General features: G+C 39.4%; 1 protein-coding gene and 1 long non-coding RNA gene across 4 annotated transcripts in view; one reads left to right on the forward strand and one right to left on the reverse strand.

Moving 5' to 3' along the window:
• Nucleotides 1–18,774, reverse strand: part of LOC309542799 — a 390,515-nt gene that overhangs the window by 283,875 nt on the left and 87,866 nt on the right. The gene's annotated exons all lie outside the window — the stretch shown is intronic.
• Nucleotides 1–18,774, forward strand: part of LOC309542661 (uncharacterized protein) — a 37,042-nt gene that overhangs the window by 15,733 nt on the left and 2,535 nt on the right. For all 3 annotated transcript variants that reach the window (XM_082241511.1, XM_082241512.1, XM_082241510.1), the window contains 7 exons: nt 793–962; nt 5,652–5,806; nt 6,292–6,369; nt 12,099–12,288; nt 13,381–13,508; nt 15,195–15,311; nt 17,763–17,873. In XM_082241511.1, the coding sequence (XP_082097637.1) occupies nt 793–962; nt 5,652–5,806; nt 6,292–6,369; nt 12,099–12,288; nt 13,381–13,508; nt 15,195–15,311; nt 17,763–17,873 (949 nt within the window). The remainder of the gene's footprint in view (nt 1–792; nt 963–5,651; nt 5,807–6,291; nt 6,370–12,098; nt 12,289–13,380; nt 13,509–15,194; nt 15,312–17,762; nt 17,874–18,774) is intronic.

Genomic DNA, 18,774 nt, shown 5'->3' on the forward strand with positions numbered 1-18,774 from the left:
TTCTGTTAACTTTCTACGATAGGTATGGGTTGTCTGCTCTCTCTGTGCTAGATGTTGTGCTTTTCATAAACTATTTTCATTGGTTTATCCATTTTTATATACAAAAAGTGTCTCAAACATCTTATGAATGAATGAATGAATGATGGATCACATAGGATGGCGTAGGTCTCCTTTCATGCCTTCTGTCCCTTTTTTATTCTCCCCTCCCCACCTTGTTGCTGTAGTGTATCCCATGCAAAGGGGCAGGTTATCCGTAGGGATGATTCCCTATGCTCCACAATTCCAGGAGTGCTTTCCACACTTCTGTATCCTCTGCTCATCTGCACTACCACCACAAACAAAGGCCTTTGGCATCAACTTTAGCATTGTGAGAACCTCTGTTTTGATTTAAATCAGCACGCTAGTGTGTAGCCCTCTTAAGGTTTTCAAACTAGCTTGAATCTATGTGCTGGAGCAAAGTAGAGTTAAAAATCAAGCTGTTGTGGCTATGCTTCTGAACGTATGATGTGATTGCGTATTTGCCACTGATGTCAATAAATCCTTAGGAGTAATAAGATTTGGCATTGGAGGCTACTTGACTAAATAGTAAGTACTGTACTATTGATAGCATGTTCCAGGAACACATTATTCTTCTAGACATACTTAACTCTTGACTTGTCTTTAATTTTCACTTTTGGGGCAAAGCCTTTGTTTGCCTCAATATTATTTCTGTTGTTTATTTAAAAAGTAATAATAATAATATACTATAAGTATCAGTATGCAGATTAAAAAACCTGGCTTCTATATCCCCAGGGAAGGAGATCCACCTGACGAACTGCCACTGCTTGAATGATGAGTGGTTGATAAGTTTGGGGAGTCGCCACCCCCGATGTTTCACTCTTGATCATTGCCACGATGAAGCCCAGAGAATTACTGAAGTGGGGTTAAAGCTGTTCTTCCAGCACTGTGGAGAATCTCTTAAGGTAGCACTGTGCTTTTGGAGAAACGTCGTTTTGTCTCTGCAATTGCCATAAAACTTTAATAATGAATAACATTTTATTATTATTAGCATTTTACTAAGAGCTTGGACTGTGGACTTCTATGTGAACTTAATTTTAAAAACCTTTAGAAATAATAACCTATGCTCGATTGGAAGCCGCCCAGAGTGGCTGGGGAAACTCAGCCAGATGGGCGGGGTATGAATAAATAAATAAATAAATAAATAAATAAATAAATAATTTACATCAAAAGTAGGGTACCAGAGGCCCCCCCCCCAGATGTTGCTGCACTACAGCTGCCATCATCCCTGATGATTAGTCAGGCTGGTGGGGCTAATGGAAGCTCCACCACCTTTTAAAGGCATGTTTTCCCAGAGGGGCAAGAGGTCTTCCACACAGTGGTTTGCTGAAATGCTGTATGCAAGGTCTATCCACCCTCCATTAAACAGCTTGTCTGGACCTGCCTGCTGTCCCTCATGCAGTAGCTGGCGTGGTTGCAGGTTGGCGGTCACACTAACTGCAGAGTGTGACGGCATCTTACATATACAGATAGGTAGCCGTGTTGGTCTGCCATAGTCAAAATAAAAAAAAATTCCTTCCAGTAGCACCTTAAAGACCAACTAAGTTAGTTCTTGGTATGAGCTTTCGTGTGCATGCACACTTCTTCAGATACACTGAAACAGAAGTTGCCAGATCCTTCTATATAGTGAGAAGGTGGGGAGGGGTATTACCCATTCCTACCACCCTTCTGAGTAATACCCCTCCCCACCTTCTCACTATATAGAAGGATCTGGCAACTTCTGTTTCAGTGTATCTGAAGAAGTGTGCATGCACACGAAAGCTCATACCAAGAACTAACTTAGTTGGTCTTTAAGGTGCTACTGGAAGGAATTTTTTTTTATTTTGGCATCTTACATAGTAAGGGAATACATAATATTCCCTGTTGAATATACACAGTTGCATCCTTACATTCAAGTGGCATCCTTATATTCAATAAGTACTTACAGTTTACAAATATGTGGCAGTAGGACAAAGGATATCACTCCAGGCACTTTGCATATTCCAGCATATTTGGGAGTTATGTCAGAGAGGACAAAATATTCCACAGCTCTGAAGTTTAGTTCCTGTAAAATATTTACTGGTTCAGTTCAGAAAAACAAAGCCACATTCTGCATCCTCACTTGACAAGGCAAATAATCAGAGAAAACATACTTTATGCTACATTAGATAAAGGTAAAGGGACCCCTGACCATTAGGTCCAGTCGTGGCCGACTCTGGGGTTGTGGCGCTCATCTTGCTTTATTGGCCGAGGGAGCTGGCGTACAGCATGTGGCCAGCATGACTAAGCATGGCAAACCAGAGTAGCGCACGGAAACACTGTTTTACCTTCCTGCCAGAGCAGTACCCATTTATCTACTTGGACTGTGATGTGATTTTGAACTGCTAGGTTGGCAGGAGCTGGGACTGAGCAACGGGAGCTCACCCCATTGTGGGGATTTGAACCGCCGACCTTCAGATTGGCAAGCCCTAGGCTCTGTGGTTTAACCCACAACACCACCTGTGTCCCGTATTCATACAGTAGTGAATAAAATAAAGGTTTAGTTGAGCAAATCTTGATACAAGCTGAATTCAAGGACCCTGTGATATCTGTGGAAATGAGCACAGAAGCAGGTGCACTGGACAGGCAATTAAAGCAGACTCGAAATTGGGAGGTGGGATTAGACAAAAGAGGAACTGCAGGAACAGGCCATATCCTACTGAGCCTAGAAGTGGCATCCCAAAGGGAGGATAGGTGGTGTAGATTTTAAGCAAATGCATTATAATGAGATATGTGGGCTTCTTATATCTACAGATTAAAAAACAATTAATATATTGTTCAGCTTTTGAAAAATCAAAATGAATAATTCTGTTATTTACTGAATGAATTCAATTCTCATTTGAATACTTTAAGAGAGAAATTGAGAAAGAGAATGAAAAGGGTCCACAAGAGGGAGCTCATAATGCCATATGATAGATAATACTGTACATAAACTCTTCATATTAATTTAGCAAAATATGTACACTCTACATACAGCTGAGTAATTCATAGAATTGAGTAATGTCCATTTTACTTACAACTTTGTGCTGTGTGGGGATCTAGTTGTTGTTGCTGTTCTAAGTAAATAATGTGGGTTTTTTAAAAATGTATTTTTAAACCCTAAGCTATGACTTTTACAGCTTAGAACGTAGCCTACTGTACAAATGTAAGAATCACATGCTTAGCCTACTTTGTTGTGCCTTTGAATCTGGCCTCATTTTGTCTCTGACCCCCCACCCCGATTGTAAATGAAGAAATCACTGAAAATGTAGATTCCAGAAACAGATCTTCACTCCCTGCAATATATACCACTTAAAATCATTGTTAGATGTTGCCCTGTTGTTCTGAAACCATAGATAAGAATATTAGTAATCGGGCACCTCACTTGCTTAAAAAGTGTAGCTGAGTAACAAAAGGAGTTTAATTAATTAATTAAATCTGCATGTATTTACATCTGCATTAAAACAATAGTTGGAAATAGAAACAAATTTTGGCAAAAACACCTTGATGTGTGAAAGTTTTAGCATGATCACAAGTTCCCTTCACTTACATAAGGGAGTTCAGTAACTTGTAAGGCTGCTGGCGTGTCAAAACTGACAGACACCTGAAGGATTATAAAAAATGAATGGCAACATTTCATAACACACTTTTTGTTTTTTATGAATGCAAAGCTCAATGTGGATATTTTCTATCATATATTTTTAAAGTTGTAGATTTTATACTGGTCGTGCCATAGATGTTTACTCGTAAATTTTAAAAGTTTTAAAGTTGACCCATTTGCAGCCACACAGATTTCCACCATTAGCACTCTGAAGTTTTATGAATATTGGTTATCTATTAAAAGTTAGAGCCTAATAGCCTTCATTAAGGAAACATTACTATTAGCTAACACTAGGGGAGAAATTTTGTTAAGTTTTCATTTAAAGGCAAATTTACTTAATTTCCAGAACAATAAACTAACCAAAACATATCCTTCAAAATTTGCAGTTATCTGAATTTGGCAGTATAGTTCTGCAACCAAGAAAATGTGTAGAAAATGCATAAGCTATTTATATTATTTATTAGATTTGTATCCTCCCTTTCCTTACAAAAGAACCCGGGGTGGCATGTGACTAAGGTAAAGTGTGCAGACAACTGCATTTATTAGTGAAAATCACATACAAAAAATCATTTTAGAAATATTAGAAAAAATATGCTTTGCAAAAATGTGTATATTGGGATAAATTTGTGCTGATTAATTTCCATAATTATTATTTAAAAAATAATAATTGCAAACTGATAAAGAAATGTGGAGAACTGAGATTGAGAATGGGAAAATGAGAAAAACCAAAGTGGACAGATTCATCCATCCCTACTGACAGTGAAGTCACTGGATCTACAGCTGCCTGCTAAGAAATAAGCGAAGCTCCAGCTGGCATAAAAGCAAACCAAAGGAAACGATGTTTTACTTCTTGATTGGAAGGATCCCAGTTTTGTATTTTCTTATCCTTTTTACAATATAGTATTTTCCTGATCCGTGACATAAGAATTATTTATTGTTAACTCAAATGAGGGCAAGGAGTGTGATTGTGTGCGTCTGCAGTGGAAACATCTAAATGAACCATGACCGAAGCAGAGCAGGAGATAACAATTTGATATGCAAGCCAACAAGATTACTTTGTTTTCTGTGAAATCTGAAGAGCCATGAAAGTGCTGAATATTTGCTGCAACTCACAGTTGAGGCTGAAATTAGTGCAGTAGGAATCTCAATAATATTCATTGACCTTGCAGACATCTCATTTATGATAAGGCCACGGTCTGAAGACACATGACCCAGCTACCTTTCAGGAACTAAGCAGGTGTAGAGCTGGTCAGTGGCGACAAACTAGGAACCCTATGTATTCTACCTTGGTAGCATTATATAAATAAATAAAGCCTGATTTCATAAAAGCTTTGCCTAGGGTCTAGTTAAAAGGAAAATGTGCTGTATAAAATATGTTGGGTTGCATCCAGTACGTCCCCATACTGATGGAAGGCACTTTGCTCCAATGAAGGGCTTCCATCAGTTGGACCTGGAGGCCAGTGTTGGGTTGGGGATTTGTGTGTATGCGTGTGCCAATTTCCCCTTCACTCCTGTAGCCCAACCACATCTCTCACAAATCTGCTTCAGAGAATTGAGGCCCTTTGGAAACAATGTGGGAGGTACAGTGGAGAGAAGGGGATGAATTAAAACGGCTTGCCTCCCTGTTCTGCTGATAGAAGCCTCTGTCAGTAAGAGGACACTGAATACAACCCCCTCTTTCAGTGGCGTAGCGTGGGTTGTCAGCACCCGGGGCAAGGCAAGTAATTTGTGCCCCCTAACCCGTGGATTTGCACCCCCTAACCCTAAGCCCCAGATGTTGTGCCCGGTGCGGCCGGCCCCCCCTGCACCCCCACGCTATGCCACTGCCCTCTTTTATTTATTTAATTCTGGCATTCCTAACCCCTAAATGAGGTTGTTTGAAAATGTTATGACAATATTTAAAAGCATATTATTATTATTATTATTATTATTATTATTATTATTGAAGAAAAGTCATTTTAATGAACCCACACTTGGAATTTTCTTTTGCACATAGGAACTGAATATAAAAAGCTGCAGTGGTCCTGGATTTAGAGGGGACAAAGTTCTGCTTTGTGCAAGCACCTTTTGCCATAACCTGACAACTGTAGATATTAGCTGGACAGGAGCTACTGATTCAGGACTCATTGCCTTAGTAGCATCATCTGTAAGGTACAATTGAAAACCCAAACATTTGTTGTTCTTCATACTGTTGCGCACAACTAGGTACCATTTTGTAGAATGGATCTGTAGAAACAAGGAGATTAAGGGGTCCTCCAGACTAGTTTTTTTTTTTTTTTGAGGGTGTATATTGCAACATATTTTGCATTTAACAGGTGAGGATGGAACATGGAGGCTGTGAAATACATGACCAGCCATAGCAAATAATTAGTTAACTAAATGCCAGCCATAGTAAATGTTTTGTTGTTGTTACTTGTTGTTGTTAGACAGAAACCCTGTCTATCTATTTCAAGTCTTTGAGAAATCTACTAGTCTACCATTTGCCCCTGATCTATACTACCTTTGATGCTTTCAGGTGTCTTCCTATGTAGGTAGAATATCTGTGTAGAGAAATCATAACATAAGCTCAAATCTGGGCTGCATATTGCTTAATTGCTCAAATAAAAGAAGATAATTGCTGTTGCTCTCTGTTTTAGATTGCAGTGCCTTTCTACTAATGGATGCCGGATTACAGATGATGCAGTAACTGCCTTGATTGAAAAGCATGGGAAAAGGTAATTCATATACCAGCACCACAATACGAATATTTAGTGCTTGTTTCATCACTATAGCTATATATGGTTCACAAGGTTGTGCGTTTTCTCTCTGAAAACACAATCATTTTATTTATTTGCTGTTGTTGGCATAGATAAACACATAAATGGATCAGACCAAGACCTATCTAGTCCAGCATATTGTTCCTGCAGTAGCCAACCAGATGTTGATGGCTCAAAGTAGAATATGAGTGCAATGTTGTTGTTGTTGTTTAGTCTTTTAGTCATGTCTGACTCTTCGTGACCCCATCGACCAGAGCAAGCCAGACACTCCTGTCTTCCACTGCCTCCCGCAGTTTGGTCAAACTCATGTTCATAGCTTTGAGAATACTGTCCAACCATCTCGTCCTCTGTCATCCCCTTCTCCTTGTGCCCTCCATCTTTCTCAACATCAGGGTCTTTTTCAGGGAGTCTTCTCTTCTCATGAGGGGGCCAAAGTATTGGAGCCTTCATGGATCACTGCCTTGCTGTGGTGAAGGGGCTTCAATAACTCAGAGAAGCTATGAGCTACGCCGTGCAGGGCCACCCAAGACGGACAGGTCATAGTGGAGAGTTTTGACCAAACGTGATCCACCTGGAGTAGGAACCCGCAAACCACTCCAGTATCCCTGCCAAGAAAACTCCATGGACAAAGACAACAGGCATGAGTGCAATAGCATGCCATAATTCACAAATCGTCATCAAAGAAGCAGCTTATATTGTAGAGCTCACCAGCTGGGGCAGGTGAAGGCGTCTGGTTGTGCTGAAGCGGATACACTATGGTGTTTCTTCTTTCTGCACTCCTTCCTCCTCTGGTCGCTGCTATGGATACATGACTGGGCTGTCTGTCTTCAGGCATAAAGGCCATCTGCAGGGGATTACAACATGGCAAGGTTTGTGTTGCCAGCTTTCATGTCATGTCATCTTTGTGATGCATACTTGGTCTGCCAATTAGCCTAGTGCCTGAAGCCAGCTCCTCATAGAACACAGCCTTGAGGATTCTGCCATCTTCCATTCTTTGGACATAAGCCAGCAGTGGGCTTGAGAGAACACATCTTTGTTTGAAATTCTGTGCTGCCATGTGATGCCCAATTTTTTTCTGACACAGCACAGCTGAGGCATCACCCCTGACAGTTGTAAGTTGCCCAAGACGCACTTCCATAAAACAGTGTGCTCAATGTGCAAAGCCTGGTAGACCTTCATCTTGGTGTTGAGTGTTAGCATCACATTCCCTCATACCCTTTTGCTAATTGCCCTCAGAACAATGTTGCATTATTGAGGGCTGGTGCCTTAAATTAGCACAAACTTTCAGTTGCAAAAGTAACCGCTTTTTACATTTTGTTTTGAGCTATTCCTTGGAAATAGTCATTTGGCCAATTCAATGCCAAATTATTAAAGCTGAAAGTATGTACAAGGTCTCGGGGTTCTGAACCTATATTTAGTTATAAAAATGAAAAGGACAGGATTTCATTTTTTTAGAATTCACGCTAACTTCTCAGGTACAGTTTTCATTTGGTTGTGTGTTTGCCTAGAAAGTTTTAGTCAATAAATACTGTCTGTCTCAGTCTGGCTACGACTCATATACAGCAGGCGCCTGCCCAGGGCAACAAAAAGTTTAGTGGATAATGTTTTAAAATTAATTTTACCCGTGATGAATTTTATCCAAGGTGTGCTAACAAGACAAATGAAGACAATAAACTTATTAAAAGGCATGTAATATCAAGGGAAATGAATACAATGCAAAACCATTGTTAACAGATGGTAGCCACCGTCTGTCAAAGCTTTGCTTATTTCTTTCTCTTTTCAACCTCTGTTCATTTTGCCAGTTTTAAGCCAGTCAGGATCTATGTTCTGTAATTACAATTTTCTTACAATCCCTTTTACTCTATGCCTCACCCTGTGCTGTCTTGGAACTTTAAAGAGATTGTGTCATAAATATTTCCCTTAGTATTAACCTCTGGCCTTCAAATCATACCTACGCCTATATTTGTCATCATATGAGTCCTATTCAGGTGTTCTTCAAAATCATGTTGGCAAAGTCACGGTGGGAGGATTCTGTTTCCAGTTACTTGGCAGTCCTGCATGTGTAATTGGGTCCATGGATTACAGGATTTATGTTATCGTCTATGGCATCCAAAAATAGAAACATTTAGTATTTGCAAGAAGGTCCAACTCCCAGCAGGTTCAGTAACAAATCAATAAGAACTAAACCCATCCTATACTGTGAAATCTGGAAGGTAAGACATGCTAAGGCTGGACTATTAGGCTATTGTATATATGTGTATAAATAAACAAATATGGGTTGTGGGGCCCATCCCTCCTCCGCCACATAATTCTAGCTTGTTTGTATTTCATTATATCTTAGGTACATAGTAGTTTTTTCATAGTGGTTAGAAACAAAACCATCATTATACACAGTCTGTAAAGATCTGGCTGCTCCAATTATTTGTTGTATGAGATCATGCCCACATATACTTCTGCATTAGAAAAAACCAAAACCCCATTTCTTTCCATTAAGAGGCATCTTAATTTAGATGGGTCATTCTACTTAGGTGGTTCATTCTGCTTAATATGTATGAAGTATCTGAATCCAAGAGGTTCTTTTGTTGTTGAAGCCTTTGGACTTGATGTTCCAGGCTGTTTATTTGAGAGTCTGTACAGGACTGTCTGAAAATTGCTTTTTGTACTTCTCTGTCTAATCTGTATTGATTTGCTCTAATTCCTTCAATATTTTCAGAATGGTGGCTCTTTTTTCCACTTTGGATAATTTATGCTTAAAGAATTGTATTTTATTATTTCCTGTGAGTAACAGTTCCTATTTTTAAAAGCCTACTCATTGCAACTGATAGCAAAGACAACAACAAAACAAAATATGGGAGGTTTATCTTTTTAAATTAAAGAAGAAGGTATTTCAAAACTGAGGAATGGGAGCTTTCATCCCAATGCAAATAGCAGCTCTAGAAGAGTGATTTTCATCAGGACCACAGCAGGGGAGGAAAAGATTAAATGCTCCATCAATGCCTGCTACAATTTTGATAATTATAAACCCCCCAGCAGCTGCTATATTCATTTTTAAAATGCACATTAAATGTAAAGATGTTTTGAATATGTTATGTCTAGTTCAAGCTGTAGCGATGGGGGACAGGACTAGCCAGGTTTTTTGCCCCAGGTAAAGCCTCCAGAGGGGTGCCATTAAGGCTCCCAGCCTGTGTATGTGTGTACACAGATGTGCAAGGGAGGTCTTTGACCTATGTGAAACAAAGCCTAGTTTCACCTCTGTTCAATCATTACTTTGCACAGGGCTTTTCCCCTCAGCAGGAACTCACTGGAACTCAGAGAACAAGGTAGGCGTTCATGGTGAGTTCCGGCACCTCTTTTTCTAGAAAAACAGCACTGACTTTGCCATTTAAGTCATTGTGCCAGTAGTCATAGGGTCAGGCAACCAGAACCCCAGGGCCCAATGTTAGGGAAGACACTGTTCCCTTCTAATACTGTAGCACCTGACTTCAGACCTAACATGGCACCAGCAGCTACCTGAAGTGACATAGAGCCAAAACGAGTTTTCCTTGATATCTCCAGCGTCAGATTTACATGAATATAATCTGTTGAGAAGTTACTTTTGATTGTCATGGCTGTAAAATTAGAACAGAACAAGACACAAAATACATTATTTTAAGTGGCTTAATCAGTATTGGCTCCTTGCCTTGATTGTTAAAAAGATGCTCTCATACGATGACTGATTTCAACATGGGCTTCTTTCCCCATCATAATTTGACTGTTCTTTTTATTGCAAAATTTCAGAGCATGGCATAGTGCGATGATTCTTCTTGCTGATGTGTTTACACATGGCAGATGCACTTTAATGATATGGAATACTCCAGCTGAGTGCAATAAAAGCGTACGATGAATTTGTGTTTCAGCACAGAGTGCAAGTATGACTGCGAAGACATCTGCGATAATGCAGGAAAATATAACAGAGCCGCTTAAGACATGGCAGGAGCAACACAGCCAGGAGCTACTGATAAATAAATCAGAATATCGCCTGCCTGATTTGCTGTCGCACATTTGTTTTTCTTATTGTTTTCCCAGAGTTTCCTTAGGTTTTCACTTTATGAAAAATATTTTTAACTTCCTTTGTGGGTACAGCCTACATGGATTTCTCTCTGGTGTAAAGCTGGTTCATACTTTTGGGGCCCTTCCAGGAAGTTGTTTATTGCAGGATCTCCCACAAATAGTTTTTTTTTTTTAAGTAGCCACACAGTCTTGTTGGCATCAAAATGTCAGGCTGTATTCTCCCCCCACCCATTTAATCTGGATTTAACCTCTCTGAGGTAAATCTAATAAACATATATTTTAAAAACCCTGTTGACAACCAATCACTTGCAATATTTCAGTTTGCAAATTAAGCCCCATCTGGAAGCGTTATTTCAGCATATCTGAATTGCTTAACTGCACATGTTCTCACATTAATCTACCACTTTTAACAGAACCCACAGTCTGTCACCTGAGGGCCAAGCTAGACAATATGTAAAATGTGTGAATGCATTTTATGTCTCTGGTTTTTAAAGTAAATAAACAGCAACTACTCAGAATTAGAACGATGATGTGTTGGAAGGGGTGGGTTAGTCCTTTACCTGTGCATGTTGATTTTGGTAAAAATGGCCCTCTCCCAAAGTTGTTATTCAACCAGAGAGAGAAGCTGCCATTGGCACTTTGTAGGACGTTGAATAGGATGCAGTTTTCCCCATATGCTCCATGATTTAATATATCTGTTCTGAAGTTCATGGCGCTGCACACGTAACAAATATGTCACACAAGCTATTTACTGTTAGGGAACTTAACTGTCTCAGTTCTGCCCAGCTGATACCATGCTGCCTGCCTCTAGCTTCAAATGAGATTTTCAGGGTTTTATATATAATGGTGTTTGGCAAGTCAATGAATTCTGGTGAAAATCTTCCTTGTAAAAAAATATTGTCTCTGTGTTGGTCCAGTTATTGTGATGCCTCAGCCTGGGGAAAAAGGTGTCACAGTTGTAATATTAAGGTGCAAACCTTATTGAAAATGGTGAGACTTCTAAGTAAATATGAAGCTGATATCTCTGATAATCAGTATTCTTGTTGATAAAGGTCTAAGTTAACGAAGCGTATTATAATTGGAATTTCATTATTTTTACTAATAATAAATGGAGGAAAAATATACTAAACATATAACATAAGCCTTCTATATTGCATATTTAATAGCATACGATGCCTCATACTTTTATGGCATCAAAAAAGTAATAGCTGGTGTTGCTGATCTTGGTGTGAACACAGGGTTATTCTTTTTATAGCACTTCCAATTTGTGAAATTGCACAAATGAACCTATTTATTTATTTATTTATTTATTTTATAAATTTTTTATTGGTTTTACAAAATTTTTTAAACAAACAATACAAACATATAAAAAGACATACAAACACGTATAATTTCATACAAATGAACCTATTTAGAACATTTGAGATACAATTTCATTAGTAGTTTTATCATCTACTTCCTTAAGCTGTTTCATATTGGAGTTGTGGAATCAATACAGTTATGATACCCATATGCATCCTTATTTTTTAAAATATATAAACATTTTGGACAAGTTTATGAAACAGTGGTGGTTTAATGATCATTGAACTGATAATATCAGAAAACCATGTTACTTTTCTCTATCGTGTCTTTTCTAGCCTTAAGAAGCTGGAAATATTTGGATGCCATGCTCTTACTGACAAATGCTTGAGATCCGTGGCTGTGAAGTGTCCAGATCTAGAGGTGCTGAACATTGGCAGAATTCACAAGATTACTGAGGAGTGCTTGGCGAAAGTCATAAGCTCTATGAAAAAGCTAACTAGTGTTAACCTTACAGGGCTCAATATGGTAAGCAGGTAGTCCCCCCCCCCTTGTTCCCCTGTCTTCATTTGTGTGGAATAAATTGTTATGTATGTGCTGAGTGTGGGCAAAAGAAAGACATGAATCACGGGTATTCATGAATTCAAGGCTCACATGTACGGGTTACAAGTTCTTACTGGAAATCTGAAATCCCACTTAGCACTTTTCAAAAAGTTCTAGTTTTCAGTGTTTTGAAGTTAGGTTAGAAAATGGTGGTAGCAAGGTGGGCGGAGAATTCTAAACCAGAGGGTGAGTTAAAAAAACAAATGGGCCACAAATGGGATATAACAGTTTTCATTGGAATTATGCTTGTGACTATATTCAGCAGTGACTGAAATTTGCTTGTGGCAAACTGTGAATGGTTTAAATCAAAGTTTGCCACCACAAGTTGAGTTAATTCTAGCACAACGCTGATTTATTATTAAATACAGCATATTGTCCAACTGTGATATAGCATCAACCATGTTCATGCGCATGGAGTGCAAATTAGGCTAATTGCATTTAACTTGCCTGCTGACGGATGAAGTATTTCAGCATGAGGACTCCGTCTGTTGAAGAAACTACAGAGGGAAGATAGATGTGGTGGTTTATTATAATTATTACTATAATGCAAAAGTCATGTTGATATATATATATTTCATGTTGTCTGTGATTGTGTCAGAACTGCGGAGGAGAAAAACAGCAGTGAGCTATATAAAAGTTTATTGCCATATGACTGTGCATTCTCAGTATTTGCTTTCTTAACAGCTGCTATTTTGCCATCTTACGCGAGTACGTTTTTTGAGTAGGTGGTTTTTATTTCACAGCAGAACAAATCTTGCAGCAACTCAGGAAAAGTGCCTCTTGTTTTGCGTAGGACTGCTGTGGTTGATAAGACTGTCACAACTAGCGTAGCCAACTGGCCAGTCTGCTGGCCTGTGACTATTACATATATATTGATGCATTCCTTCCTTTTCAATTGGTTGAAACTGCAATAGAGAAGCCTGCATGATAGTGGCAATAAGATCGTAGAGCTGCACTAGATGAAGAGTGCTACCCAAATTGTTGTGTTTCCTTTTTCTCTCTCCTGTTGGGCTGCAGGTTAGGGATTGTGTTGTACATTTAATTGTGAAGAAATGTCCTAAACTGGAAAGTTTGGTTCTCAATTCATGCTCCCAAGTAACTGATATAAGCCTTTTAGAAATCAGCATTGGCTTACCAACAATCAGGTATGTTTGAAGACTAGCTATTGTAAATGCATTTGTTATTCAATGGTGCAAGCAATCTTTCAACTCTAGACTTAAAGGTCTTACAGGCCACCAGCACACCAGACTTAATCGTCTAATGAAGAACCCTTTTATAATACTTTGGGGCTCCAGACCTCTCCTGCAAAGTCCTGCCCTGGCCGCATCATTATTGTTCTCAGGTGTTTTAAATCACACTGTCATTTTTAACCCTTTGGATGATGTGGTGTTCCTGCTTACAGGAGCATGGCATGATTCAGTGTTTGTGGTGGATGCCATGTACGCGCAAAATGCAAAACGCAATTGTAAAATAAAAATATTCATTTTACAGAGAAGCATGCAATTCTGTAGTAGCCAAACAAAACACTGCACATTTGGTACCTCATTACATGACACTTGGAAATGCATGGCAATATACAATTATTAATGTTTTTAAAAAGTAGTCCAGGGCATCTTAGATTCTAAACGTTAGCTTTTGAAAAGGAAATCTCATTATAGTGTTCAAGTTGGAGTGCTACTTGAGAGTGAAATCTGCACTGCAGTTAGGGTTCCCAGCATTATTTAATGTCCCATGATACAACTTTAAACATAGTGTAGCAGGGGCCTAACAAGGGAAATTTGTGTGAGAGATTGGGATGGAGCATGTGATAATAAAACCCATTCTCAGTGGGGGCATTACACCATTCCTCAACTGACTTTGGTGAAAGGTGATTCCCCAATAATGGCAGTCTTTGGAAAGCCCAGAGACAGTGATTGGTGTGTGTAGAATGACTTTTAAAGGAACCATTTATCTTGCTTCTAAAACAGAGTTAGTCAGTTATTTGAGTAGCATGGAATTTTGTCAGCATTATTACCACTTAATCCTTGAAAGATTGGCTTTTCCCTGGCTGACGACCAGTTGTATTCTTAGATTGCCTTGAATTTCATGAGTTCATGGTGATAAGTTTGAAGGGTGGATAAAACTGGCTTGTACTCATAGTTCATTGTTTTATTTTATGCAGTGCTCTTATTTGATAACTCATTCAATATATTTATTTGGACTGAAGACACACCATCATAAGTATTTTATGCATCATCTCCTAATTGGTTAATTAGTTGTCCAACATACCATGTGGCAAGATAAAGTAGAAAGCTTTTCTAAAATCATTATGGATTATTTACAAGATGCTTTACAGCAGAGTGTTTTATTACAGCTTTATAATTTTACCTTGCGATATGATATTGTTTAAATTAATACTGCAGACAAGAGAATCAAAAGCCAAGTTTGGAGATTTGCTTGTTCAATGACCACAAATGAAACAAATGTACTTTAATTTAACTTTGAATTGTGCTCGGAATTGTGTGAGCTCTGTGCACATCTGTGCAAATTCCTGCTTCCCATCTTACCTGGGAAGTGTTAAAAGGGGAAGCTCAAGTTATTCATCTGTAACCACGTATAAATATTGCCAGGAACTGCCCTGAAACAATGTCATGACACAATCGGTAAGGTGCACCCGTCCTTATGTGCATGCTTGCTAGTTTAGTCTGCTATGGGGCTGGATCATAAAAACCAACCATGTACTAAATGGAGCTGCCGTAACTACTTTAAACACTTACCTCTGATCTACATAATCAGCTGATTGCTATATATGGATGCTGGTTTTTTCTTCTTCTTCTTTTTAATTGCTGCAGGTACCTGGATGTTAGTGGCTGTAAAGAGGTCACTGACATTGGAGTTCAAGCTTTGGCGGGGAGCTGCCGGAAGCTTTCTTTCCTTGATTTAAGTTCCACTGCAACCAGCAAGAAAGGGTAGGGTGTTTGAGGACATTTTGCAAGTGACGTGTTCAAGGAAATTATGCAATAAAAATGTAATCTGACCTTCAAACAGTAGCAGCCAGTAATGGTACGGTGGAGCTGCCCTCCTGACACCCATGTTTCTGCAGCCTGCCTGGGGAATGAGGCAGGGCGGGACAGTTCAGCTCCAAAATTGTGGTTTGAACTGATTTATTTTCAGGCAAAATTTGGAGTTTTGCTATCTCCCTTTCAGGGTACGTACCTTGTGCTGCTGACACAGGCGATCATATGGCTGTTGTAGAGCATAAAGACTATTTCTGATTAGTTTATCATCTACATTTAAAAAGGAGAGCGGTTTTTGTTGTTGCTAAAGTAACCTGGTGTGCATCAGCGGCTACTAAGCTGCAGTTGTTACCAGTAGGTACAATTTGTAATCTCCCTTTTCATCATGACTGGATTTTCACCCCCAGAAGCTGAGGATCTGTTAATTAAGATCCAGAGTGGAGAGTAGACAAAATAACCTAAGAGCTTTTCCCCGAACCCTTCAATTTGCCATTCTGATTTGCAGAGCATTAAGACTGTTTCCTAGGTAGCTATGGCAACAGCTATATAATTGTAAGTGCGTTATGTTCTTTAGATGCATTCTAGCACTGCTGGACAATCCGGGCTTCATCTGATTGGTCTGTTCTGTTTAACTTTTTGATTCCATTATTTTCAGAAATGTTTCCAGCTGCTTCTCATGTAGCTATTTTTCTTCTACGAACTAAGTGGATTTAAATGTCACAGCACTGGAACATGTCCTCCTTGCAGTTATTCAGACTGCAGCACATTCAGCTAAATTGCTGTAATAATATTGATGGACTTTCTTGATTGCATAGCCCTCCACTCCCACTGGCTGCAAGCAGATCAGTATCTTGTTAGCAACAAGCTCTGAAATACTTGAATAATATTATTTTTATTAACTTATTAAATCTCAGGATACAAAACCACACAAAATGCATAATAAAAAAAGAACAAAAATAAACCAATAACCCCCTCTCCCCACCCAAGCTGCATCCTTGTTAAGTATATTGAAGCTGATGGCTAATGAATGTTTTGGACATTTAATCCAGAGATTGCCAACCTGGAATCTCTGGGTGCCATGACACCCATGAAGGCCTTCATTGGGGCCTCTAGGCTAAGGCTCTCAGACTCTAAACTGGCCCTCCTGGAAAGAAAGCTATGAGCTGAAATGTGCAGGTGCCCTTCTAAACAATTTCTAAGCAATTTAGGTAAAATGAGCTGGTCTGGCTGTTCCCGTCTGTCAGTGTTTTTAAGCAAATGAGTTGAGTCAGAGCTAAGTGAGTTGTTTGGATCCCAGACAGTAGAAATCCCTGGGGTCATAAGAGCTTCTATTTTCTGCTCCCCATTAGTATGCTTTCCCTGCTTCCATCTTATTTTTTTAGCAGACCTTGGAATCGCCATGATTTCCCTTCCCTTTTTCCTGGCAACCAGGATGTACTTTTCCTGTGGTGGGTTTGACTGAGATCAGGTACTCCGTGGAAGTTTTTGCAAATACTAGTACACAGTCAGTAAGTATGGGTGGATGTTAAAAGAGGACTTTCCCCAAATGGCAAGTGCAAAATGTGAAAACTTTGCAACAAGACTCAGGGATATCTCCTACCGTACATGAAATGATGTCCCTGCACTCCTTAAGAAGTCACTGTAAGTTACGGTACAATGGTATGCATTGTTTACTTCAGAAATAAATCTCCTTAGGTTTAATGGGGAATAGTCCCTTGGAAACTGGGCACAAGAGGGCAGCTGAGCTTTTGGTTTAGGATTGGCATTAGGGAAAGCAGAGCACTTGTGACTTTAACAGCTGTATGTCTACAATCAGCACCAGCAGGATATAACTGACTTCCTATGATAAACAGGAAGTCCTTGAGGTGGTAGAAGCAGCAATGACTATGCTCCCTAATTCTGTGTTATACCATGCCCCCCGTGGAAACTATTTTGTGACTGGCACCCACAACACTCTCCCAGAATTCAAAATGTACCAACTGGTCCGTAAAGGTTGGTAACCCTGGTGTAGAAGCTAACCTCTTGTATGTAACCTTCAGAAATGAACGACAAAATAAATACTTTATGGAGAAGCATGAAACAAAGTTAAGAAAATGTGAAATGTGGCTTCTCCTACAGCAAAGCCTTTCATTGCTGATTTAAGGAGTGCAAACGCATCACATCCTGTAGAATACATATACCCCAAAAATGTCTGAATCATCTTGCAAATAAGTATCTGGTCTTGAAATCATGAAATAGCTTTTCACCTAGTGCTGTGTCCATCAGGAATAGGCGACCTTTGATGGTTTAGAATGTGCTGTGTGCTTAATCCGAGAAGTGACTTCCTAGAGCAAAATTCCTTTTCAAATCTTACTTCAAAAGCAGAACTTAACTTGTAGCTTGTGTCTTGTTTATGGGCTTCAGGGTTTGCCTGTTGGCTAGCTTCTGCTTCAGGACTTTGGAATGTGTGAAGCTGAGTTTCTGCAAGAATATCTCCCTGGATGCAGTTGTGAAATTATGCAAAAATTGCAAAAGGTGAGTATGACTTCCTCTAATCCAATCCAGGTATTGATGATTTCATTGACCTAATAGTAAAGGGATCAACAATAGGACCCTGCTGGAACTAAATTACGAGGAAAGGTTTCAGTATTTGGAGAGTAGGATGGAGTATCCTGGAGGAGGGCATGGCTTGAATGGAGCAGAAAACTATTGCACTGTTTTATTATCGGTTCCATTTGTTTGCCATAATGGGTAAATGGAGCCTCCACATGCAGAGGCAGAATGAATACTAGTTGATGTGGGGCAGCAGTAGTGCTATCAGATTCATGCCCCACTGGTCGCCAGAAATTGCTGTCAGAAACAGAATGCTAGATTTGATTATCTTTTGATCCATCTTTAGCTGTCATTTTCAATGACAGTATGAGCAGGCGGTGGAGGTGTAATCCACCCCTAGGGCTTTGTGCCCCTTGATGTTCATGTAAGCAGGAACTCCATACAATCGGACTTCCCAGGCTGTGTATGGCCATATATAGGGGCCCATTTCTTGCATTCAAAGGAATGTGAAGTTGCTGAGGGAGAGGCAAGGATCCAAAACAATGTTCAGTTTATTCAAACCTGCATTAGGAAGAATTCATGTGTGTGTGAAGATTTTAATGCCCTGTAGTTAAGATTAAAGGCAGTGAGTGTGGTGTCATATTGCATTCCAGAGCAATTTGCATTCCAGACCTTTATTGTTTGTTTTATTTTGTAGTGTGAGTAACCTTAGTCTCCTTTGAGGTAAATGAATGGTGAAACCTCCATTAAACATTTCCTCATTTAACAAATTCTTTAGAGATACCGTAATGCTATCCTGCTTTTTTATTTTTCACTTGTTGCTGTTGTTTGGCTATTTGCTGGCTGGCTGGGGATCAGGACAATGTAGGTGGTTTTGATATTA

The sequence above is a fragment of the Podarcis vaucheri genome, assembly GCF_965113315.1.
Source record: "Podarcis vaucheri genome assembly, chromosome: 11".
NCBI classification, from domain to species: Eukaryota; Metazoa; Chordata; class Lepidosauria; order Squamata; family Lacertidae; genus Podarcis; species Podarcis vaucheri.